Raw genomic sequence first — 25044 nt, forward strand, 5'->3', positions numbered from 1 at the left:
GCAAGTGAAAACAATACCAGTTACGCTGTTGTGGCGGCTGGTAAACAAGTCAACTGTTTGTACAGTAGCTGTAACTGTTTGACAGCAGATGTCTCTCTCCCACTCTCTCTCCAGCTTGCCCTGACCCCTTGTTCAACGAGCTGGTGAAGAGCCGCGCCTCCAAAACCATCAAGACCCTGACTGAGATCAACATCGCCTTCTTGCCCTATGAGTCACAGGTAAAAAAAATATATATATAGTACTGTACACACTGAAATGCAGGGTGTTACTTCAATACTTCCGAGTTACATTAACACTCTGGATTTTGCTGTATAGGGCTGAAAACAGAGAATTCTGTTTGTGTATTTGTTTATGTGCTGCGTCACAGCAGCTCAACGGATTAATACAAAAATTAAGACCGAGCGAAAGAAAGGAAAACAAACGAGTAAGGTGCATATCTACCGACCATTCTCCAGACAGTAATTCAAAACCTATTTTAGACTGCGCCCGCCCTAAAATAGCCGAACTTCAAGCTCACCATGTGTCGCTTCGCGACATGTTATGAGCTTGCAGTTTTGAAAAAGATTGTTATTTTTTGGACAAACTATAATGACGAGCCCAAAATAGGGACGAAAGGGTTGATGTGGTTAAATGAACACGTCAGGCTTTTACAGTCCAACTCTCCGTCTCCCCATCTCGCCCAATGACCATGAGATGGAATGTGGTCGCTTGTTGTTTCTGTTCGCGTAATCACTGTCACTGAAAATTAATCACAAGACCATGCAGGACGATCCAGAGATAGAGAGATATAAGTAAGTAAAAGGTAGGATGAAGGAGCTACTGATACCAGGAAGGACATGGACTGAAATAGCATCTTTAACGATGCTGATAATAAAACAAAACAAAAACGTACAAAACACAGGGACAAGAGGGAGGTAGATGGAAAGCATGCAGAGATTACATCTTCAGATAGACGCACACATGCATACGTGCATGGGAGTAACCATGCATTCTTGTACTGAGAAAAAAGACCAATCTGCTCCGCCAATATACAGTAGAAAATATGCTACATTCATTTATCCTTTTATTAACACTGTCTCTTATTACCTTATTTTAATTTAATCTAGTTGTGTCCCAATGCCGCAACATGCAGAGGTATCAGATACTTAGATATTTATTCATGTCCTATTCCTGAATCTTTGACGCATGTATCAAATTAAAATGGTCGCCAAGGTCAGTCACTGTTCTTCCGGTAAAACCAAAACGAGATTACCACACGTCTTTTGCGATTAAAAAATGAGCTCTTCTACCGACGGAGCTAAAGCTACCCAGACATTTCGTTCTCCCCGATGTCTATACATGGCTACGCCCTGGCATGCATGGGCGCACCGCGCACACATACGCTGACCAACTGTTCCAGAAAGACTTGCAACGTCTCGTTGTTCTTTCCCTCCCTCCCTTCCTTCCAGCCCCTCCAGCTATCGAATCAGTCTCCCATTCCCACCCTGCTTCTCTACCTCTCTTTTCAGGGTGCCTCAGGTCCTGAAAACGGTTGCACTGAATCCCTTGTTTAACCACTTAAGCCCTGTTTAATACTTTGTCGTACAATGGTGTCACTCTGAGAAAATAGCTGATCTACAAGCTTGGCGCTTCGTGGTGGATATCTTTTTTTTAAAGATTTTTACCTATAACAACATGCCCCAAATAGGGATGCCAGGTTGAAAGTGATTAAATCCACAAGGTCATACAGACTTGTTATCTCTCTGTGTGTTTATTTCCACTGGTAAACATATTATCTTTCATTCTGAGTGGTATTAAGGGTTAATAGTCATAAAATGTTGCTGAAACGTTGCTGAAATATATAGTCACCTTGCTCTCTAATACAGTATATTCTTTTTTCGTCCGTCCTATAATGGGAGACTGTCCAAGGACATCATAATGTTAAACCACGTGAATAGACCTCTTGGAAGCTCGCCAAGCTTACCTGGGAGAACGATCTTGAGACTAGATAATTATACTTCGCTCAAATTATGATAAACGAATTTGACCTCCGTTTATAGCCAAGATTTCTCACCAATTAAATGAAAACCATCCGCATATTTTTATATAGGATTTTTTATATATTCCCTACACATCCAGTACTTTATGTTACACAAACATATATGTTAGCCTGCTACGCTCATAACTATTTGCTTCTACTTATGACAGTTAATACATGTAAATGAGAGGTGACGGCATAGCTCCTAGGGGCTAAGCAGTCTAAAAGACAGTGTGCCTGTGTGTCTGCAGCTAATCTCGCAAACCACTGATCAGCGCCATTTCTTTATGAATACATGTCTTTCCTTCATATTATGTGAAATAATCATTTTCAGACCTATCGTCTGCCATCTCTCTATATTTGGGCAAGACTGATGTCATCAATATCACGTCATCAACATGATGTCAGACGTCTAACGTTATTATACCCTGTCTTGTCATTTATTTTTTTAACCCTCCCCCTCTATGACCCCCCTTTCTCTTTCTCTTTCACATTGGCCCTCATTTACTGTGGTGTAAAGTAACTAAGTACATTTACTTAAGCACATTTTTTTTTTTACTGTACTGGAGTATTTCCAATTTTCAGTACTTACTTCTACTCCTAAAATAGCCGATCTACAAGCTCACAATGCGTCGCGACTTTTACTTGTACTTGTTTCAGAGGCCTCGTCCCTTGAGTTTTCCCTTACGCCAATAAGAAAGAGCAACTTCCAATCATTCCAACTCACAATCATATCAGTATCTTCACACACTATTTGCATACACAGCGCTAAGACACAAACCCATATACCTGGCACAGGCACATCAATAAGAAAATATAACACAAATATAACAAAAACATGACCACAGTCGTAACAGTTCAATCGAACAAACTAAAAAGTGTCACATAGTCAGAAGAATGCGTTGGGAAATAAAATCACGAATGCGTCAACAGATACAGTAGAGATACAGTAGTAAATCACTAACTTCCATTGGGATTATCAGGTATTCAGTGAGGGAATAATCATTGTCAACTAGTACATGAATCACACCAAAATGTATGTCATGATTGGAATACGTTTGGAATATTAATTTCACCCAGCACAGAGGATATGACTCCAGCTGCAGTGCACCCTGGAGACATGTCCGTACGCTGCTGTTTTGCAAAATGATAATAATCCTGTCGTCTACGAACGAGTATACAGTAGGTCTTGATAGAGCCAGATCTGCCATTGTCGAGATATCTGAATGACTGTTTAAGTTTACAATTGGTGACTGATTAAGCATCTAACCTAATTTGATTGTTTTGAATACCTCAATTTTAAATGCTTGTAATTTTGTCACCTGTTAACCCCTTAATTGTAACTACCTATTATGTTAGGGATATGTAGGGTTATGTTAGACATTATGTTAGGTTACATCATTCAAAGTGAATAAGTGGCTGCTGCACATGTTTAGATGCCTGTCAGATTGTCAAGACTATGCTGCACCGCAAGTCTACGATTAAAAAGATTTGCGCGCACTTGCCGAGACCTGACGTGAGATTTGAGCATTGGCTACGCTCACGTCAAATTTATGACAAATTGATAAATGCGACAGTTGCGCCGAGATGACCGTACATCCATTTTTTGATTTACGCCAGTTTAATAAATGAGGGCCATTATGTCGATTGTCTTCTCCTTTCCTTGTCACTTCCTCCATCCTCCACCCCTCGTGTCTCTCATCATCTCTCCCCAATGTCTTCCCTCACTGTTTCACTGGCTGAGCATGCTGTCTGACCCACAGTGCCCCCCCCCCCACCCCTGTCTACAATGATTAATTCAGAGTCAGAGGTTTATGCTGCAGGCCAATGTGCTGGCTCATGAGCCCGCCCACAGACCCATAGCTCCTTCCCCGATTGGATGAGTCAGAATCCACGCAGCAAACGGCAGCCAATGGGGAACACCGCAAACAGGGGACGCATCTGCAGGAGGGTTGTCATGTGACCATGGACAGATGGAGGTGGGAGGGGGGGGGGGGGTTCTGTTTGATGCAGGAGGAGACGAGGCGGTAGAGAACAGAGGAGTGGACAAGAAGGGAGGAGAGGCCATAAATATAGAGAATAGAGAAAGGGAGAGACAGAAGGGGAGGGGTTGAGTCAATAAAATGCGTGATGAGAGGAATATCAAACGTAGGGCAGGAGAACAGGACCTGAGAATGGTAGACAGATGGTGACGATATAACAGCCGAAAACAGCCGATCTACAAGCTCACAACACGCCGCGTTGTGAGCTTGTATATCGGCTATTTTCGGTGTGAGACGCCCGGTGCGTAATGAAGTAAATCAGTCTTATTTGCCCTTGGTGAGGGCAGTGATGAAAGGACAGAGAGGCTCAAGCTAAAGTGCCAAGCTTAACACTTACAGTAAATGTCACCACGGGCGACCTCGCTGCAGAAGGAACTGGTCATGTCAAACATGGCCACCAGGGCTGATCAAAGGCTATTTTCTCGTTGTCTTTGTGACTAAATAAGACATGTATAGATATGTGATTAACAAATTGTCACCCAGCATGAATGCCTGGGTCGTAGTGTACTCCAAAAATAACAATAAAAACAACAACATGTACAGTATATACATTTATATTATACATCCGTTTCATATGATGTGCGTGTGTTCCAGGTGTACTCTCTGGACAACCCAGATGCCTTCCAGAGTTTCTACAGCCCCCACAAGACTCAGCTGAAGAACGCAGTGATGGAGAGGTTGGCAGAGCAGCTGGCCACATTGTGTGCCACCCTGAAGGAGTACCCCGCTGTCAGATACAGAGGGTAAGCTAGCACATGGTGGTGGGGGTGGGGTGTGTGCACCCACTGGCAGGCACCCAGGGGTGGCTTCCCAAACGCATCATCGTTAAAGGGATGCATGACGTTTGGCAAATAAGTTGCTGTAGTGCTATACAGATGATTTGCAGAGGCTGGCTTCCCAAAAAGTATATTAGAGGTAAAATGATACCGTCACGTTTTGTGAAGATGATCTTCGTTCAGTGTGAGGAGAGGAGAGGAAAGGAGATTAAATGAAATGAAAGGAGATTACATTAAAGGAGATGAGATCCCTTTGGTTTTATTTGCACACTTTTGGCTAAACTTACTGATTTTACTTTGTAGGAACAATATAGAGCAGGGTTTCTCAAAGTGGGTGCCGTGAGGCAAGTCCAGGGGTGCCGCAGGATACTTTGATAATATTTGGAATTCATCACTTCAGTTTAACCACTTAGACCCTCTATACTTATTACTTGCACTGTACTTGGTGCGTTCTTTTTCAATCTACACCAAATCCCTTCGGAAAAAATAGCGAAGGGACGCGTTGTGAGCTTGTAGATCTGCCATTTCTGGCGAATGTTCCCCCCAGAATAGGGATAGCTACTGGGGTTCAAGTGGTTTAACGTCAAGTATAAAGTTATTTTCAATCTGTCATAATGGAAACAGATAGAGATCTCAGTGCAAAGCAAATATAGAGGAAAACAGTCTGCCACTCTCACATATTTTTTAAAAATATGTCAGTATAACAGTATTTTGGTTTATGAAAGACCATGTAATGAGGTCAGCAATAAGTTACTGCTGAGAAACTGGCCCGAGGACAGTGTGATTTCTGATAACATTGGCTATCGCCCAAGCCTGCTAAATTTGTTTCTTTCTGGCATATCTCATTCTGTCTTTCTCTGTCTGTCTGTCTGTCTGTCTGTCTGTCTGTCTGTCTGTCTGTCTTACTGTCTGTCTGTCTGTCTGTCTGTCTGTCTGTCTGTCTGTCTGTCTGTCTGTCTGTCTGTCTGTCTGTCTGTCTTACTGTCTGTCTGTCTGTCTGTCTGTCTGTCTGTCTGTCTGTCTGTCTGTCTGTCTGTCTGTCTGTCTGTCTGTCTGTCTGTCTTACTGTCTGTCTGTCTGTCTGTCTGTCTGTCTGTCTGTCTGTCTGTCTGTCTGTCTGTCTGTCTGCAGTGGTTTAAAGTAACTAAGTACATTTACTCAAGTACTGTACTTAAGTAAAATTTTGAGGTATTTCTACATTGCAGTATTCTAATTATACTTAAACATGTACTTTTTCCATCACTGTCCATCTCTGCCAGCGATTACAAGGATAATGCAACCCTGGCCCAGCTGGTCCAGGACAAACTGGATGCCTACAAGGCAGATGACCCCACCATGGGAGAGGTGAGTCTGGGAGAACTCAAGTACTAAATCACTCCAGTTTTCACTCTTAATCATATTTTTTTGTCATATTCTTGTTTTCCTTCATTTCCATTTTGAGTCTTCGTGCCGTTCAGCTGAGCTTGAGTTGTCTCTCCACACAGGGTCCAGACAAGGCCCGTTCTCAGCTGATCATCCTGGACAGGGCCTTTGACCCAGCCTCCCCCATTCTCCATGAACTGACCTTCCAGGCTATGGGATACGACCTGCTGCCCATCGAAAACGATGTGTATAAGTATGTATATGCCCTCTATTCTATTGTGCCCTGCTCTGTTGTCTTTTGTTGTTACATTATGCCACAGAGTGCTGCGCTATGAGCTTGTAGATCTGCTATTTTTGGATAGCCAAAGAAATCTAAAAATGACACAGATGCGTTCCCGGTCTTAATGGGTTAAGACAGCGAACATCCCAGCCTGTAGAGCCCTTAACAGGATCACGTTAATGCTTGGGCTTTCAGTGGTTGAAGTAAAAATGGATATTTCCCAATGTCGTTTTTATTTGATCTACCAACGCATTACTTTTCACATATTCTGTGCCCACATACAGTACACTCCCCCCTCCTCCAGACTGCATTGCCTGATTCTGTATTCATCTCGTGGTTCTCATGAAGAGCTTAGAAACAGAACAATCTGTGAACAACAATTTATGAACAATCTGTCAAATTGTGTTCATAAATAATTCTCTATCATGTGTATGAGGTACACTACACACCATAGAAGAGGTTTGTGTGCTTCTGAGGATGGCTTCATGTTATTGAAACGCCTGTTACGTCATGGATACCTCCAATTCTGACTTAAAAGTCTTCATCAAAGTCATTTCCAGGTCTCTCTGTGCCTCTCCTTGTGTAGACACTCTTGTGAAGATGAAAACCACTTATTGCGATGCTATTGCATCGTTACTTGCCGTTGCGGCTCTGCTCCCGTAATACTACAGAATAATCTGTGCAAGCATGACACAGACTCTGAGATCACAACCCCCCCCCCCCCCCCCCCCGAAGCAGAGCCCAAAGATGCAGTTATCATTACATTGACATGATAATAGACATTAACCCATTCAAACCGGGAATGCATCTGTGTAGCCACTTTATCCACATTTTATACTTTGGCACCAAGTGCCGCGCTATGAGCTTGTATATCTGCTATTTAAAAACAAAAATCTTGAACATTTGTGCAAATCTTTGAATACATATATTTTTTTAAACAACATTTTTAAATGCCAAATACATATTATTTTGGGAGGTCCTTGACATGAAAAAGTTTTAGAACCACTGATACGAATATTTCGTTCCAGGGACCCCCAGAAGCAAAGATTTGAGTTACAAATGTTCACTTAAAAAAGAAATGATACAGTACAATATGAACCTGCATTGAATGACATGCTGACCTAGGGAAAACCTAAATTCCACACCAGAAGGAGGCTGGGGAGGGAGATTGATCAGTGACTGTCTGTCACTGTAAGAAATGTAATTGATTTACTTTTTTTAACTAAATCGATTAGTCTGATTACCACGTAAGTCTTGTATACTTGTCGTACAACACTGTCGCGCAAAAACTACAAGAAATAGGCAATTATAACCAATTAGATTGTAAGTGTTGCACGCCTATATTGTTTGTTGTAATTCCTCTGTGTTCCTGTGTCTCAGGTATGACAGTGCCAGTGGTATGGGGGACGGGAAGGAGAAGGAGGTTCTTCTGCATGAGGACGATGACCTGTGGGTTGGCCTCAGACACAAACATATAGCTGAGGTCTCGCAGTAAGTAGAACTACATCACTGATCCTTTGTTTCTTTTACCTTTCTGCCTGATGTCTGTGCTCTCTCACTGTTGCCTTGACGAACAAGTTGTTGGCTGCAACGTTACTTTAGCAATTAAATTGGGGGCACGGCGATGCAATAGCTTATATTGAATGTCCAACACGGGAGCAATAACGTGTACTGTGTGGGCATGTATTAACCTTGCTTTACCAACGTGGACGAAAGCCTCCGTTTTCATTCCGAACTAACCAGTGTGATCCAGTCTAGGCCACACCTACTAGAAAGTGGTTTGCGATTGTGGTTTCCGGTTGTCTCTCCACATGAGTACTCGAAGAAACTTTTTCCGGTTTCTGCCATTTCTACCCCCCATGATGATGCAAAGTATTTTTGTAATTTTGGGTACGGGGAGGCACCAAATTTAGTGAAACTGATACTGTTTGCGGTATCATATAACCAACCTGACTGCTCTTGTGTACTGTAATTCATTCTCTTGACCAAAAATTACCAATCAATAGACTATAAGTAGTCTCTGTCACACTTGGACATCTATGACCTGTGTCTGTGTCATCAGGGAGGTGACCCGCCAACTGAAGGACTTCTCCGCCAGCAAGAGGATGAACACCGGGGAGAAGGTAAGGTGGAGAGGTTGTTCAGAGGAATTTAACTCCCAGAGTGTACAAATGTAACAGAATGGACCCTCATGGGTGGTGCCTGGACACATTTGAACCCGTACAGCCCGTTAAAAACTGTTTCTACTAACATTAAGGCAATGAATCGGCCATGCAGTTTCTCAACTTTGATTCATTTCTCATTTTACGACATCTAGTTTAAACATTTCTTAATAATTGAACGCCCTTTTCTATGGGTCTAAGAGCGCAACACGGCATTATGATACTGCGTATAAAGGGTGGCCTACATTTAACCAAATGTACCCTTCATTACCATCAGAGCTAATCATTCTTATTACAGCAAACACAGACAAACGCAATGCAGTCTAATCTCATCAATTTCAAACACAACAGAAGTTAACCATGGCAGACATTCTCTCGAAGAGAACACCCTATGAAACAATAGCGGGCAGCCGTAACAACAGTATTCTCAGGAGTTACCCCGTATTTCATGACGCTAGTGAGGATTCTCTGACCAATCAGTAGTAGTCAGCAGCGTTTTGCGCGTCACCATTTGGTATCGCCCCAGCCCGCTTGGAACCTCGTCAAGTACTCAAAACATTCCTGTAGGGAACTAATGGAAAGGCAAAACAAGGAGGGTATAGCCATTGGCATGCCGGTATTACGCATTGGAAAAGCGACATATAATACATATATTTTAATGAACAACATGAACATGTAAAACACAATACTTCTGTCAATTATTGCATGTGAAAGTGTTATCACGAATACAGTGATAACACTTTCAAGACACCAAGCTCAAACCATGTGTTGTTTTTTCCAACAGACAACAATGAGGGACCTGTCTCAGATGTTGAAGAAGATGCCGCAATACCAAAAGGAACTCAGCAAGGTAAGTGTGTGTAAGTGTGTGTGTGCGTGTGCGTGTGCGCGTGCGCGTGCGCGTGTGTGTGTGTGTGTGTGTGTCTTTATGTAGGTGAGTAACACTCTTCACTGACGGTGCCTGTCTCTTTGTGTCTCAGTACTCCACTCACCTGCAGCTGGCTGAGGACTGCATGAAGCATTACCAGGGGACAGTTGACAAGTTGTGTCGTGTGGAACAGGTAAAGGAACTGGACTGAACTGAATCCAATTCAGTTGAATCGAATGACAAGAATCGAGAATCGACAGAAACACAGATTCCAGATTCACTTCATTGACCCCAAGATTACATTTGCTTTGGAAGCACAGCACTACTACAATAATAGGGCATAATAGTGTGATACATAACAACAATAAATAACACAGTAACGCAAACAAACAGTAGCCTAATGCAAAAAAAAGAAGGAGAAAAAAAGGGTGACCTTTAACTTTGGCTTGTTACTTTTTCCATTTCCTTATTCTAATTTCATAATGAATAAAGCGTGATGTTTACTTAATTTGTTGCATGCCATTGTTGCACGCCATGGACACGTGCCATTGACATGTGCCGTTGTCATGCACCGGTGGCACGCAGCAGAGCCATACACTGTTGGTACACGCCACTGTCACATGCCAGCATCGCGCAAAATAGCCAATCGGCTACTTTTGGCGCACAACACCGGCACGCAATGCCGTATTAATGATCAAAGAACTGAGTTCAGTCTTGTAATATTATTTTGGAGTGCCGCTTCTTCCACCTTGGTGGATTATTTTCATTTGAGTATGTTTTGTTAGCTGAGCACCCATGGCCACGGAAGGTGAACAGAGGAAGCGCACCTGCTCCAGTTTAATCCGTGGGCCTATAAAAGAAGTATATAAAATGAAAGAAGTAACAAAGTATTTTGTGCCCTGTGCCTGTGATAGGACCTGGCTATGGGGACTGATGCTGAGGGAGAGAAGATTAAGGACCCTATGAGGGCCATCGTGCCCATCCTGCTGGATGCCAACGTCACCATATATGACAAGATCCGCATCATCCTGCTTTACATCTTCCTGAAGAATGGTAAGGGGGGAATCTGCTTAGTGGAAGTGCCACGGTTATTTTACTTTTACCTTTTTCATTCGTTTTCATTTTTATTTCATTTTGACTTCACGTTTTCACTTTCAGTTGACTTTTTAAAGTGGGTTTTCTAGTTTAGTTTAGATTTTATTTGGTGAAAATGATTAGTTTTAGTTTAGTTTTTATCAGTTTTAGTTTTTTTTATTATTGTAGTATGGGCTGTCAGGGTCAGAAAACATATTGCGTAATACTGTAAAACATTCTGTTTAAAAAGTAACTTGCACAGCTACAAATTGGAAGGTAGATTTCAGATCCACATATACACTGTATGAAATATTGACAAAGAAAACTAAGGACATTTTCAATATGATTTTAATTCGTTTTAGTTTGTTTTGTAAATACATTATAAAAACCCTTTTCTTAGTCATTGTTTTTTTCTGGAAAGCCTTGTTTTTATTTTTTATTTCAGTTGCCTTATTCATACCCCCCCCCCCCCCATTCTAGTTATTCAATTTCATTTGTTTTAGTTAACTATAATAACCTCGGTAAAGTACTCTTGAATCCTTTTAATCGGCAATCGAAACTTCAGAATGCGATTAGTGGAGGAATCCATGAAAGGCAACGCATAAGATTTTCCTTGGATAACGGAATTCTGACACACTGACTGGGCTAATGACTCAAACAGACACACAACCCCCCCCCCCCCCTCCAGTCAGGTTGAATTCACCACCTCCTTGTTGGCTCCCCTTCTCCCATATTCTAGATCCAGATTCTAGAAAGATTCAAGATACCATTTCAGACATAGACATTCCGGGGTGGGAACAAGGCAAGGGTGAGTTGGAGCACTTTGAATGGAGGTGAAGGTGTGTATGGTGTGTTAGATGCTGTAGAGGCTGGCAGGCTTTAACATGAGTCCAGCAGATTGTCACACCTGTTTTAACAACTTAAACCCTAAATGTTCATCATTTTTGCCGCCGTCGAGCCATTCAGATATGCGGTTGTCCACCGATCCGTCCGATTTGTCCATACATAGGCTCCATGTATGGGCTCAAAAGGGACACAGACAAATGGCTACTCTGACAAAGACCCAGACACTATGACTCAGACATATGGGTCAGATCGGCGGTGCGGCATAGGCCCGAACCTCTAGTCTTATAAAAGACAAACCAGGGCTTGAAGCACTGCTGTATTAACTTCACAATCTGTGTGTGTGTGTGTGTGTGTGTGTGTGTGTGTGTGTGTGTGTGTGTGTGTGTGTGTGTGTGTGTGTGTGTGTGTGTGTGTGTGTGTGTGTGTGTGTGTGTGTGTGTGTGTGTGTGTGTGTGTGGTATCATCAAGGCATCACTGAGGAGAATCTCAACAAGTTGATCCAACATGCCCAGATCCCCCCTGAGGACAGTGAGATCATCACCAACATGGCCCACCTGGGTGTGCCCATTGTCACAGATGTAAGCTCATTGGTCGAAGGATTTCACTGCCGCCTGTTTATTCTCGCCGACGCCATGAAATCCCGAGCGTTCGATTTAACTCAGAGACCCTTACGGGTTCATTTGGTTCCATGTGTACACTCTCTTGTTGAATGAATACTCAGGATTTACTGTGTGTTTTCCATCTACATCTCATTCTGTTTCAGCCTCTCTATTTATTTTAAAACATTTTGTCGTCATGTTTATAATCCTGTCTCCCTCTTTCACATTTACAGTATAGAGTATACTGTCATCTTTATGCAGATCACTAATAATCTCAGCCTCTCCTGGCATTCAGTTATCTTGACCATAGATGGAACGTTATATCATTTAAATAATTAATTAAAATGTGAGTGCCCACTGCCCACTCACAATGGGTCATTCCCCCTTCAGCTAAACAGGTATGCAGTATTTACCACATGACAATTATGGACCACAGGAATGCATTTCAGATTTTTTTTAAATATGGGGACATTTTACACTTATTTTATATTTGGTTTGCCCTCTGCTGTCTTCTAATCATAATTCTTCCTTCCTTCCTTCCTTCCTTCCTTCCTTCCTTCCTTCCTTCCTTCCTTCCTTCCTACCTTCCTTCCCTCCCTAGTCCACTCTCCGCAGAGGAAAGAAGCTAGACCGAAAGGAGCGTGTGAGTGAGCAGACCTACCAGCTGTCTCGCTGGACACCCCTGGTGAAGGACATCATGGAGGTGTGTTGAGGTTCATGTGTGTGTTTATGTGTGTGTGTGTGTGTGTGTGTGTGTGTGTGTGTGTGGGGGTGTGTGTGTGTGTGTGTGTGTGTGTGTGTGTGTGTGTGTGTGTGTGTGTGTGTGTGTGTGTGTGTGTGTGTGTGTGTGTGTGTGTGTGTGTGTGTGTATACTATGTGTGAAAGAAGCGTGTGTGTGTGTACACCTATCAGTGTGTGATTCATGAAGCATACGTTTGTCAGCATGACTATGGTGCTAGACAGCACACTCTTGAGAGTGTAGAACTGCGGTGCATCATGTGACGCGGCACGTCACGCCCCCCCTAGTATCAACAGGAAGTGCTGTGGTGCTGCACATTGGTGAGAGGGTTTACATAGACACTTATAGAGGCGTTTTAAATAATAACAATAATAATACATACAATTTATATAGTGCTTTTCTATACTTATAAAAGAATTGTAAAAGAGGTAAAATGCAACAACTAAGAACACAACATTTTAAAATATAGATAGTTTGGATTAGGTAGGGAATGCGAGTCTGAAAAGGTGGGTTTTGAGTGTAGTTTTAAACAGGGTGGGGGCAGCTGGGAGTGAGTTCCATAGGGTGGGAGTGGAAACAATAACACAGGTTTTTCTTGCGTGACATACTGTTAGGTGGCTGTTTATTTCATTGATTATCATTGTTTATTTTTCTCTCTCCTCCACCACAGGATGTTGTTGAAGATAAGTTGGACGTCAAGCACTACCCTTACATCTCCACTCGCTCCTCTGCCTCCTTCAGCACTACTGCTGTCAGGTACTCACACACACACACACACACACACACACACACACACACACACACACACACACACACACACACACACACACACACACACACACACACACACACCACGTGTGCCTGGCTGGCTATTTTTGTTTGACACAGCTGGACATTGTATACACTAGTGGAACCCCCTGTTCCCATTGTGGTCTTTTATTGCATTAGATTACAAAGGCAAGAAAGGGTGGGTCATAGATCAATAGTCATTTGTGCTCAGTGGGGAAGGTGATGGGTTGGTCAGATCAATATTCTGAATGACGATTAAGGAAGAGGGCGGGACTGCTATTGACTGACGGCCGCGAGAGCCAAACACAAAGGGACACAAAGACAGTAGAATGAGAAAAGCGGAGACAATGGGATGCGTTCGTAAATACGCTCTGAGAGTGCTGGGGTGTTTTCTGGTCATTTGAAAATTCAGAGCGGTCGGTGCCGTTCGAAAATTCATAGTGCTGTTCGCCTGTTCTCCCAGAACACTCAGTGCTCGTTCTGACCACTGTGACTTAAAAGCCAGGTTGTCCAGAGCGTCTGAACAAGAGGAGGAAGTCATTGAACAAATGTGTAAAACAGCTTGTTTTGGTACTGTATACAGTATTCAACATGCTGTATACAGACACAAAACAGGTAATAATCATGTTTATGCATGCGATGAATTGAACGAATTTCAAAAGATGAAAATGACAACGTTAGTTAATGATGATCTCCTCTGACCGTTGGTAAATTAACTGATATCAGAGCACTCTATTGATGTCAAAACCAGAGCGCTCTGAAATTGAAGCAGATAATTTCATGAATGCACCAATTATCAACCCCCCCACTGTTTGTTCAATCATCTGGACATCTGCCATCACAGATGGCACCTGTAGAAGGTTCGAGCAGTCAATTCTGGTTCCAACAGCCACCACACACAGTCCAATTCACAGTGTTATTTTAACTCTGAAAGTGTCAAAATAAATCAACCCACTTTCACATCATATAACCAGTGCATCTGCTCTGTTAATTAAACATGTACACTACACACACCACTTAGTTGCAGCATATACCTAATTTCCAGCCACACCGAGTCTTAACACCAATAGGCTCAAATGGGTCAGAATACCCAAAGTCCAGCGGAAATATTTTCTTTCTTTCTTTTTTGCCCAATTCCCCCTTTTCTCCCAATTTAGTCATCATCTTAATTCCATGATTTCCACACACACATCTCACTGCTGACCCCTACTGGTTGGTCTTCAGACTGGTTGGTTAAGGGGACAATATTTTAACATTGCCTTATGTAAATAAATCATATGAACGCGATAAAGTACATAAACACAAAGAGGACAAATTATTATACATAAAAAAAAGGTGAAAACACTACATCTACAAAACTACTACAGACGTTTATTAAAAAGTGACCTACACGAAGGACATTGAGGAAGGCAAAGAGGGAAGAGAGATGTTATGTAATAATTTGTGTGCGTGTGTGTGTGTGTGTGTGTGTGTGTGTGTGTGTGTGTGTGTGTGTGTGAGTGTGAGTGAGTGAGTGAGTGAGTGAGTGAGTGAGTGAGTGAGTGAGTGTTTGAGCGTGTGCGTGCATGGGTGCGTGTCTGCGTGCATGAGTGTGTGTACTGTAGGTGGGTGGGTGGATGGATGGATGGTTTGGGCATTGATTTGGGCATTGAGGAGTGGTGTGAGAATGCTGACACACTCACTGACCTCTACTAATTCTTAATCCTTGTCAATGTGTGTGTGTGTGTGCGTGTGTGTGTGTGTGTGTGTGTGTGTGTGTGTGTGTGTGTGTGTGTGTGTGTGTGTGTGTGTGTGTGTGTGTGTGTGTGTGTGTGTGTGTGTGTGTGTGTGTGTGTGTGTGTGTGTGTGTGTGTGTGTGTGTATTGATTTGATACCCAATGTGCCTTCTGTTGGAAACTGAGCTAACGGCACCAGGCCTCCCCTCCCCCAGTGTTATTGACGCAATTCAGCAATTCTAATCCACTACATTTGGAAATATGACACAAACACTACAGATATCACACACGTATTAGGGGACTGAATTATCGAGATATGATATATATATACAAAATGCATAACCCACACCTCATCGTATGGAATCTCATCTATCCTAAAAAAAACTAAAACAAAACGGACCTACTTCTGTTAGCTCCCACATGACAAAAGTGCCAGTGTCAAGGTACAAGCAAATGTCTCGTGCTTTGATCATTGTAATCGCGTTCAGTCTGGTGTCCCAATTTTGGGCATATCATTATAGGCCTTTTTCTAAAGATTTTATTTGGAATAGCAAAAATAGCAAATATACGAAGATTGCAGGGCTTTAGTGGTTAAGAACCCTTGCTGATGAGGTATCAAAGTTCACTGTGTTAACAACCAATAGTGACCGTGACTGTCTCTCTCTGCCCTGACAGTGCCCGATATGGCCACTGGCACAAGAACAAGACACCTGGGGAGTACCGCACTGGACCGCGCGTCATGGTCTTCATCATCGGGGGTGTGTCCTTCAGCGAAATGCGCTGCGCTTACGAGGTCACGCAGGCCAATGGCAAGTGGGAGGCCATCATCGGTGAGTGTGGGAACAGGGGGCGCCACTGAGCGCACACTGGGGAGGGGGTTACAGGAAGTGGTTACCTAACGGGAAGGAAGTGAGTACAGTCTGGCGTACAGTATGTGGAGAGGCACTGAGATAGAAATGGACACACAGCGCAAGAAATGTGTGTCAAATAGATATTTTGTGCAAAAATCTTGTTTTTCTTTATGAAGAAGGTGAGAAAATAAGGTATTTGGATTGAGATAGTTTTGCTTTTGAAAGATGTCTTATTTCATTTCAATTACATTCTTCGATCAAGTGACATTGTATTGAAATGAGTGAAGAGATCTAATTCTTGAAGGTTGACTAAAATTATGAAATGATTTAACTTATAGGAATAATACAACTGTAAGGAGAAGAAAAAAAGAGATTCATATTTTTGCTGTGGGGTTTGAAATCACCTGAATTTTTCAAAGGGTTTCCCTTTGGCCAACTCCGAGGCTGACTGATTCAAACACTGACATGGCTGTGGAACACTGGCTACTTGAATCACTTGTTGTCATTGGTTTAGGTCAGCATGCAACAATATGAAAGCACATGTTAGGACAACACTACACATCTCAGCACCAATACCTCCTCACTTTTCCCCTCTGTGTTGACGAGCCTGACTAAAGAACCATGAATCGAGCTTTTGAGACTAAGACCCTTGACCAAATATAGATGCCGTTCAAACACCGCACATTCCGTGCGCCGATTTTCTATGGCATTGCGATTTGCTGATTTGACTTTCATGCACAAAGTTCAGAACAGAAACTATTATTTGCTCTCTATTTACCATCTATCTATCAGACCGAAACATTCAACACTATTGGCAAAATACGATTGAATCTACAGTACATGAACCTATCATATACTGTATTGTAGACGATTATTTATGTTACCTACTGTACCTATTGTCTCTATGTTTGTCCAAAATAGCCCTTTTTGGTATGTCCTCGTGTTTGTGTTTACAGCCTAGTCAGTCGTTGTGTGTTTATAGAAGGGAAGAAGCTTGTTGTGTCATTTTTTGTTGAGATCTTGCTTCCGCTTCAAACCTGTTGAAAAATGTTGTCTTTCAATTGCTGCTATGTCATGTCTTTTTCTGTATGTCTTTGTGTGTACGCCCCAGGTTGTGTTTGTGTGACACTGTGCAATTGCTGGATTGTGTGTGTGTGTGTACGCGTGAGAGTGATTGTGTGTATGTACGATGGGGTGCTGTGGGTGGCCTGTCTTAACCCTTCTTTTGCACAATGCCAGAGAGGTGGAGGAAGAGAGAGAGAGAGAGAGAGAGAGAGCGAGAGAGAGAGAGAGTGTGTGTGTGTGTGTGTGTGGGGGAATGGGGCGTGGCATCTGCTGAGAAATGGAGTGGTGAAGACGCCTCTGTTCCTCCACAGGTTCCACCCACATGATCACCCCCACCAAATTCTTAACGGACCTGCAGCACCCCGACTTCCGAGAGTCAACTAGGGTGTCCTTTGAGGACACCCCTGTGCCTGAACCCTCAGACGAGTGAGGCAAAGACAGAGTGGGAGGGAGGGAGAGAGAAATCACACTGAAAAAAGTAAAGGCGGCCGCGCAAAGAAGCCCTTTCTGAAACCTCACAGAACAAGGGCTTTCTTCTCGTTTTCCTTCCTCCTCTTGCAACACTCAGCACTGTTTTATGTGACCACCCCCACCCCCATCCCCTTCCTCCTCCTTGCTTCAGGGATGGGGGTCCCCACCTTTGCCTCACTGCAATGGACCCCTCTTTCAGGCTTGACTCCCTACACGCCATCCATTGGCCAAGTCAGAGTTGGAATTGCGTTCCACGTCAGCCAATAACGGATGGGCTGTGCCATTTAGTTGTACAGTAAAGCAGTGGTTCTCAAAGTGGGGTCCAGGGACCCCCCGGGGTCCTTGAAAAGGGTTTCAGGGGGTCCCCAGCTAAAAGATTGATGGACCCTTACAGGTAACTTGGAGAGTGTACAAATGGAACCAAGCGGACCCGTAAATCCGTTGTGGTTCCATTTGCACATCTCTCAGAGTTATGGGGGGGTCCTTGGCCTAACGCATACCAAACTGGGGGTCCTTGAAAGGAAAAGGTTTGAGAACCACCGCAGCAAAGGGCCCACAGTGTGTGAGCCTGTAGGAAGTGAAGCCTGTACAGAGTAGTGTCCATGTGACCTCATCCCTGCTGCCTCCTCCAGCTCCCATCATCTCAGCTGGGTGGATTAAATCGCCCTTCAGTGCCTGTGGCCCCGAGCCCTTTCAGCTTGTTGCACACTCCTCTCTCCTGCTCCCAGAACTCCTGATCGGTGCAGATTTAATCTACCCCCGAGATCCATCTTCCTCACTGTCTTGCTGTCTTAATTATTTTAATTATTCCCTTCCCAAAAAGACAATCACGTTGCTGTTTTTTTTTGTTTTGTTTGTTTTGTTTTTCAGTCGTTTCTTTCAGGGCAGGTCCTTGAGTTGATGTTGGATTTCAAAGAAGGACTTTGTTTCTTCTTTACCGTCTTGTTTTGCTCCCAATCCTCTGACACCGCTGCCCCCCCCCCCAAACACACACCCAAACACGCACACACACACACACACACACACACACACACACACACACACACACACACACACACACACACACACACACACACACACACACACACACACACACACACACACACACACACGCGCATGTGTCCTTTACGCCACACACTCAGCTCAGCATCATTATGCTCACATGGCTCACGGCTGCAAAGATCACTGGATATTAGCTGGCTTGTCCATTCCCTTCTGGTAATAGATTAACATCCATCCTGATGATATTTATCAGGGCAGTGACACACTGGGCAAATTTAATGCATTTAAGCCAACAACAAATCTCAGACAACACATTGTTCTGACTTGTCCAAAAGGTTACTCTGTGTGTCACTTCTTGACTCTGGCAATTGACCATATTCACATGGTGGCCAACTTGCTCTTATGTCATACTCAGAGCGTTTGATGTATGTTTGCTGTCAGGGGTAATTAATAGTGATTTGCTTAATTTATGCTCCGTTGTACGGCGGTGTCGTGAGGAAACAATGGCCGATTTACAAGCTTGCAATGCATTGCGGGTGTGACGTGTTGTGAGCTTGCAGATCTGCTATTCTCAGCATATTTTCGGTGTACAGCGAAATCTGACTTTAAATGGTTTTGTCTCGTCGTGAATCTTTGGTCTGAACTAGGCTTAAGAGTGCAGCCACTGTGAATATTGTCAATGTTGCAATGCTCCACCTGATATGCTTTAGCAGCACCAAGAAAAAGATGTCACATATCTCAAACAGCTGTCAGTAGCCTAATCCTCACTCTGTTCCTACTCGTGTTGGAGAAGCACCGTCTACCTCAGTTCATCCTCTTAACATTGTTTAGAACGAGACAATATCTTTTAGTACGGACATAAGAGCGGGCACATCAAAGCTACAGAATATCCCCTTTTTTATGTTTCCTATATTTAAAAAATATATAATTTTAAAAAATAAAAAGGAAAAAATAAATGGTAAACAAAATAAAATGATAATAATAATCAATATTATCTTATTTATTACCTTATTTATCTTCTGGGTCTCGAGCTGAAAAGGTTTGGGAACCCCTGCCTTACACAGACTGTCATTTGAAAGTTGGAACGTTTTTTGCCCAGCAACAACGGATCTTCTAATCCACAGCATCACAGTCAAGGGCATCCATCTCATTTTCAACTAATCTTGCTAAAGCTATATCGTTTACAAACCAACATTTGGTTCTACGTTTTTTTGTTTAGTTTTTTCTATTTTTTTCTTCTTTTTTTTTAACAGCAATTCTCACCATGAGCAGTATGGATGCCGCCCTTCCCCCCAAACATACTGCCGCATCCAACACTACCTGAACAAAATGGCCATCACTTACTAAAACAAGTGTCTGTTTTTGTTTTCGCTATTTTGATCTGAAACCTCCTCATGTATAAAGCGATGCCACTGTGTTGTGTTTCTGGCCCCCCCGAGGCCCCCACAAAGCTGTGTGTTTGGAACTTAACAAGGGACAGGAGAGAACTAGGTGGGGCCAGTCCGAAGTTGACCTCTGTGACTAGTGATCTCACTCACACCAGACCCCACTCACCTCCGCCACACCCCACAATGCCTGCATCACCATAGTAACCCAACTTGCGATGGACTTGCCTCTTTCTCTTCTGTGCCTGTCTTTACTGTCAACTACCTGCCCGTTTTGTCATAGGATATAGTATCAGCTTGAACCACTTGAGCCCTGTATACTTCATCGTACGACAAATAGCGAAAATAGCCGCTCTACAAGCTATACAGCGCGTTGTGGCAATGCAACGCATTGTTTGCTTGTAGATCGTCTATTTCCGCTACTTTTAAAAGTAGAAAAAGAAATTTGAAAATTTTTCTCCTATAATGACATGCCCAAAATAGGGACACCAGGTTGAAAGTGGTTAAGTGAAAATGTTTCTTAAGGAGCAATGAAGTAGAGAGTTTTGGTGAGGAAGAAACATGCAGCTTTGCCACAGAAACAAACAAACAAATGAAGTTCAATACTACTGTTAATGATGAGCGGGTGTGGGGAGTAAATCAAAACTTTGATCGGTCTGTTTGCCCTCTTTACTAACAAAAGTCCTGCTATGTTTAAGATGGGGGTAAGCCATCCGTTAACTCAGTGACACAGCCCGGTGACAAACCAGTTTGACAAATGTTTGGTTTACTCCTTTTAAGGCCTTTACAATGTCCGAAATGTGTCTTCAGCTGTCGAAACAGCCTCAGTGTCCTCAGGGTTAATGAGTTTTAAATTTGTCATTTTTCATTCACATTTTACAGTAAGATATAGTTATGAATTTGGGGGAATGCTCAAAATCATAGTCAATTAGAGAATATCCGTTTTGGTCTTTTTTTGCAGTGTCCATTCATTGTTTGAGGTGATATTTATCAGCTGTTAGGATGCATTCTGATTTAGCGCCTTCAAGGTCACATGCTAACTGATGATTTAATGCGGAATGGTGTCCCAGGATTTCTATATAAAGGTTTTAAGCTTCCAGAATCCGGACAGTTTTGTGATGTCGTCACTGATCTGCGTGTCTCCATGTCGCAAAAGTTTCAGTTGCATGTAATGCAAAGCCTGATTTACACTTTGTTTCCCGCTAGTGTCGTCGCACACAAGTCTCGCGCAGCATTTTTTTGCGGTGTCACACATAATGTTGTGTACAAGAAATAGCCAATCTACGGTCTATGATTTCTCAACTTTGGTTGCTCTGTTTTTTCCTTTACTTTCAACATTACATGACAGCTTTCATCCGATTATAGATGTTACAGTGCTTTCGTCCGGGCATTCGTAGTAAGAGCTGAAAACACATTTTGCTCAGATCATATATATATATATATATATATATATATATATATATATATATATATATATATATATATATATATATATATATATATATATATATATAGTATATACAGAAATAATGTGTATGGACCAATCTAATACTGTGTGTGATGGTGTGTATGTGTGTGCGTGTGTGTGTTTGTGTGTGCGTGTGTTTGTGTGTGTGTGTGTGTGTGCGTGTGTGCGTTCCTCTGGATCCTTTTCAATGTCTCCAGGATCGACCCACATCTTCACCCCCACCAGTCTTCTGGAACAGCTTAAGGCCATGAACAAACCAGACGAGGAAGTGACGAGCTAAAAATCTGTCCAATCACGTCTCTCTTTTCTCCTCTTAAAACCTCCCCCTATGTTCATCTTCACCCCCGATGACCCCCCGACCCACCATTACCAAAATCCTGCATTAATTGTTTATGCATCTTGCTTGAGAGAAAAAAAATAAAGACTCTCAACGAAGAGAAATATATGTCGTAACAAAGAATAAAATCCTTGCAAGTATTCTCATGTTTTACAATGGATGCAACTAAAACGTATTTAAAAAGGTTTAAATATCAACAAAAGGCCATTTAAAACGAAAGTACCAAATGTAATATTGTATGCTATGATACCTGCTAGAATGTGTAAAAGGTAGAGGTTTTCTCTGTTCCTTTGTTTTATATTATTGATGTGTAATTTTATTGGCATTGGGTGGAGGAGGGATGTATAGTTTGATGTAGAAAATGTATCACTCTGTCATGCAATATATTTCTTCAAAGGAAGAGGAGAACCCCATTTGAAATGTTTGTTATCAGTAGCATGCTTGGACGTTGTGTGGACTGTTCCTGTGTGTACTTGGTTGTGGATGTTCCGGAAATCAGAGAATCCTTTTTATGATGATCTAGCGCTGAGACAAGCTATGCCACTATGTACAAAAAAAGAAAAAAGAAAAAAAAAAAAAAGATATCAAGCTACAACCATCCCTCCTCCAGCTGCTAGAGTGGAAGTATTTAACCACCACAACATTTTTCCTTTCTCTGGAGAGATTTCACGTTTTAGTGTCAAAAAGGCCTTTGCTTGCAGATATTTAAAGAATAATCTTAAAGGGCCAAATTGTATTTCAGTATTGTATCCTGTCAGATTAAGTCTTCTCATTGGTTAGTAACAATGTTTAATCGGTCCATGCACTGAGTAGTGTTGTGTATGCCATATGTTGCTGTTTTAGCGTCTCACTGTTGACTGGTGATATTTCTGACTGTGAAGTAGTTTCCTTTAAATGCCAACGTGGAGCCACTGTGTTTGTGATGTTTTAGCTGTAGCTGTTAGTGATCAATCTGGGGAAAACTAAAAAATAATATCTCTATTTTGTTTGTCTGGTAGATTTCTCCTCTGCAATGTAAAAATCCAACAATGGTGAATGGCTTTGCAAAGAATTTTAATCCCACTATTTGACTTTTATTTCCTCTCTAAATCCTCTCTTCTTCCCTGGCCAAACAAGTTGTATATTGCACTATGCGTTTTCTGTGATGCAAACGCTTGATTTTTTTTTTTTTCCTATTATCATTTGCTGTTGTATAGGGTCACTCTGTCAATTAAATTGATTTATATCAAAGTTATTTATCAGAGAGAAACATAATAATAAATGAAAACATTAGTCTGTCTTAAACCTGTTTAACTTATTGGGATTCTATGTTTGCGAGTGTTCAAGCACAAACAAAAGTATACTTCATGTGTACCTATGTACTAAGGCTGTCTAATAAATTGGCTTCCATTATAAGGACACTGGCTTAACTCATACTTTACTCTCATGTGTTTTTTGCTGATCTAGCCAGTAGGATTTGTATGTTGCTTTAGTTTGCAGGATTTGATTTTGTTTTGTTGAAATTATAGTAGGAATTTTGGCCCAATTCAGACAGACCAGACAGGAAACGAATTCAAGGCCTTCTATGGTTCATTACTTTTCAACTTTACATACAGAAGAATGCTTCAAGAATACCAAGAGACAACTACTGTGAGGCACTGACAGATGGTGTAGTGGTCTAATAATCAGACTCTCAGTACAGAGATTCCATGTTCTAATCCCAGTTGTGCTTGTTTAGCTCAGTTGGCATTCACCTATGAATCATACTGTTTAAATACCAGGCTCACTGCCTGCTGATGTCAGTGTAATGATTATACAATTCAGATACATTGCCTATGTATGTATGTCTTGACCACGCTGGGGGTAACCCCCAGGAAAATTTTAACAGAGTAGATGTAATTTCCAGTATTCTGGTGGATTTTGGGAGTTTGACACTTTTTTTTTTTAGGTTTTACTTACATAGATAGGATCCATTAAAAAGTTAAAAGTAGCAATAAAAGAGCCATATTCAATAATAACATTTTGCTGGGGACCCCCTTGAACCCCCCCTGGGGGTCCCCGGACCCCATTCTGCTTAATGCTTTTTGAAAGTCCTTAAAAACAATACATTTTACAACAATACAATACAATACATTTTCGTATAGCAGCAATTGTGCATGTACAATATAAATATAAATATATATTGTCTGGCGGAAACCTCATTACCGCGCAACAACGGCTGATAAATCAATTGAGAATTACCCAGCCATTCCGGGTGTTAAACGGAACGCTCGTCCCAAAACACACTGCCCCATTTTTTTCGCGGTCAGAGGCCGCCCGTTTAGACCCGGGGCAGGGTGTTTTAGGACGACGGCTAGTGATTCAGGGGTGGAGCCAGGCTAACGCACCTGAGCACACTCAAAAAACAGCAGATTCAGCAAAAATAGGAAAAAAACCAAGACTCTCGCAACAAAAATCGGCAAGACACACCATCTCCGGTTTAGTTCCCGTATCTGCATAGTCTCGCGTCTCGCGTAGCTAGCGGCGTGAAGTGGGCGGACGCCTTTTTAAGAGACCGGAAGCAGGTTGGCGTCCGCCCACTTCACGCAGAAAGCTACGCGAGACTAAGCAGATACGGGAAGTAAACGGGAGATGGTGTGTCTTGCCAAATTATGTTGCGAGAGTCTTAGTTTTTTTTTGCTATTTTTGCTGACTCTGCTGTTTTTTGAGTGTGCTCCGGTGCGTTAGCCTGGCTCCACCCCTGAATCGCTTGCCGTCGTCCTAAAACAACCCTGCCCCGGGTCTAAACGGGCGGCCTCGGACCGCGAAAAAAAATGGGGCAGTATGTTTTGGGACGAGTCACGAGCGTTCCGTTTAACACCCGGAATGGCTCGGTAATTCTCAATAGACTTATCATCAATTAATCAATTATAGGCTACTTTTTTACATCGAGGTGCCCAGACGTCCCTACTGGCACTGCCCACCTATCCTGTATCCCTATTAAATACCATAAAGAAGATAATGTAAAGCAGACTAAAATAATTATGTCAGCAAGGCAGGGACATTAGGGGCACTGACAGTGACAGAGTTGAGGGTTAGGGGGTTATGTTTTATATATAAGGGGGGGGTGGCTGGGACATGCAGGCTATGGGACATTTGGACTGCGCCACTCCTTGTAATAATAATAATAATAAGGGTAATAATAATAATAATAATAATAATAATAATAATAATAATA

The 25044-nt window shown here is 42.3% G+C and overlaps 2 protein-coding genes across 4 annotated transcripts in view; one reads left to right on the top strand and one right to left on the bottom strand.

Annotated features, from left to right (window-relative positions):
* stxbp1a (syntaxin binding protein 1a) overlaps window positions 1-23263 on the top strand; it is a 38523-nt gene extending 15260 nt beyond the window's left edge. Inside the window, exons 6-20 of one of the 2 annotated variants that reach the window (XM_080419976.1) lie at window positions 115-218; window positions 4654-4802; window positions 6095-6179; window positions 6320-6450; window positions 7858-7968; window positions 8540-8600; window positions 9424-9489; window positions 9620-9700; window positions 10422-10560; window positions 11896-12005; window positions 12628-12729; window positions 13436-13521; window positions 15945-16099; window positions 17497-17663; window positions 21709-23263. In XM_080419976.1, coding sequence (XP_080276102.1) covers window positions 115-218; window positions 4654-4802; window positions 6095-6179; window positions 6320-6450; window positions 7858-7968; window positions 8540-8600; window positions 9424-9489; window positions 9620-9700; window positions 10422-10560; window positions 11896-12005; window positions 12628-12729; window positions 13436-13521; window positions 15945-16099; window positions 17497-17615 — 1499 coding nt within the window. In that variant the 3' untranslated portion in view covers window positions 17616-17663; window positions 21709-23263. The remainder of the gene's footprint in view (window positions 1-114; window positions 219-4653; window positions 4803-6094; window positions 6180-6319; window positions 6451-7857; window positions 7969-8539; window positions 8601-9423; window positions 9490-9619; window positions 9701-10421; window positions 10561-11895; window positions 12006-12627; window positions 12730-13435; window positions 13522-15944; window positions 16100-17496; window positions 17664-21708) is intronic. The other variant, XM_080419977.1, reaches the window with a different exon arrangement.
* akna (AT-hook transcription factor) overlaps window positions 1-25044 on the bottom strand; it is a 70615-nt gene that overhangs the window by 9395 nt on the left and 36176 nt on the right. The gene's annotated exons all lie outside the window — the stretch shown is intronic.

Source organism: Gymnoscopelus braueri (assembly GCF_963280865.1).
Source record: "Gymnoscopelus braueri genome assembly, chromosome: 22".
NCBI lineage: Eukaryota > Metazoa > Chordata > Actinopteri > Myctophiformes > Myctophidae > Gymnoscopelus > Gymnoscopelus braueri.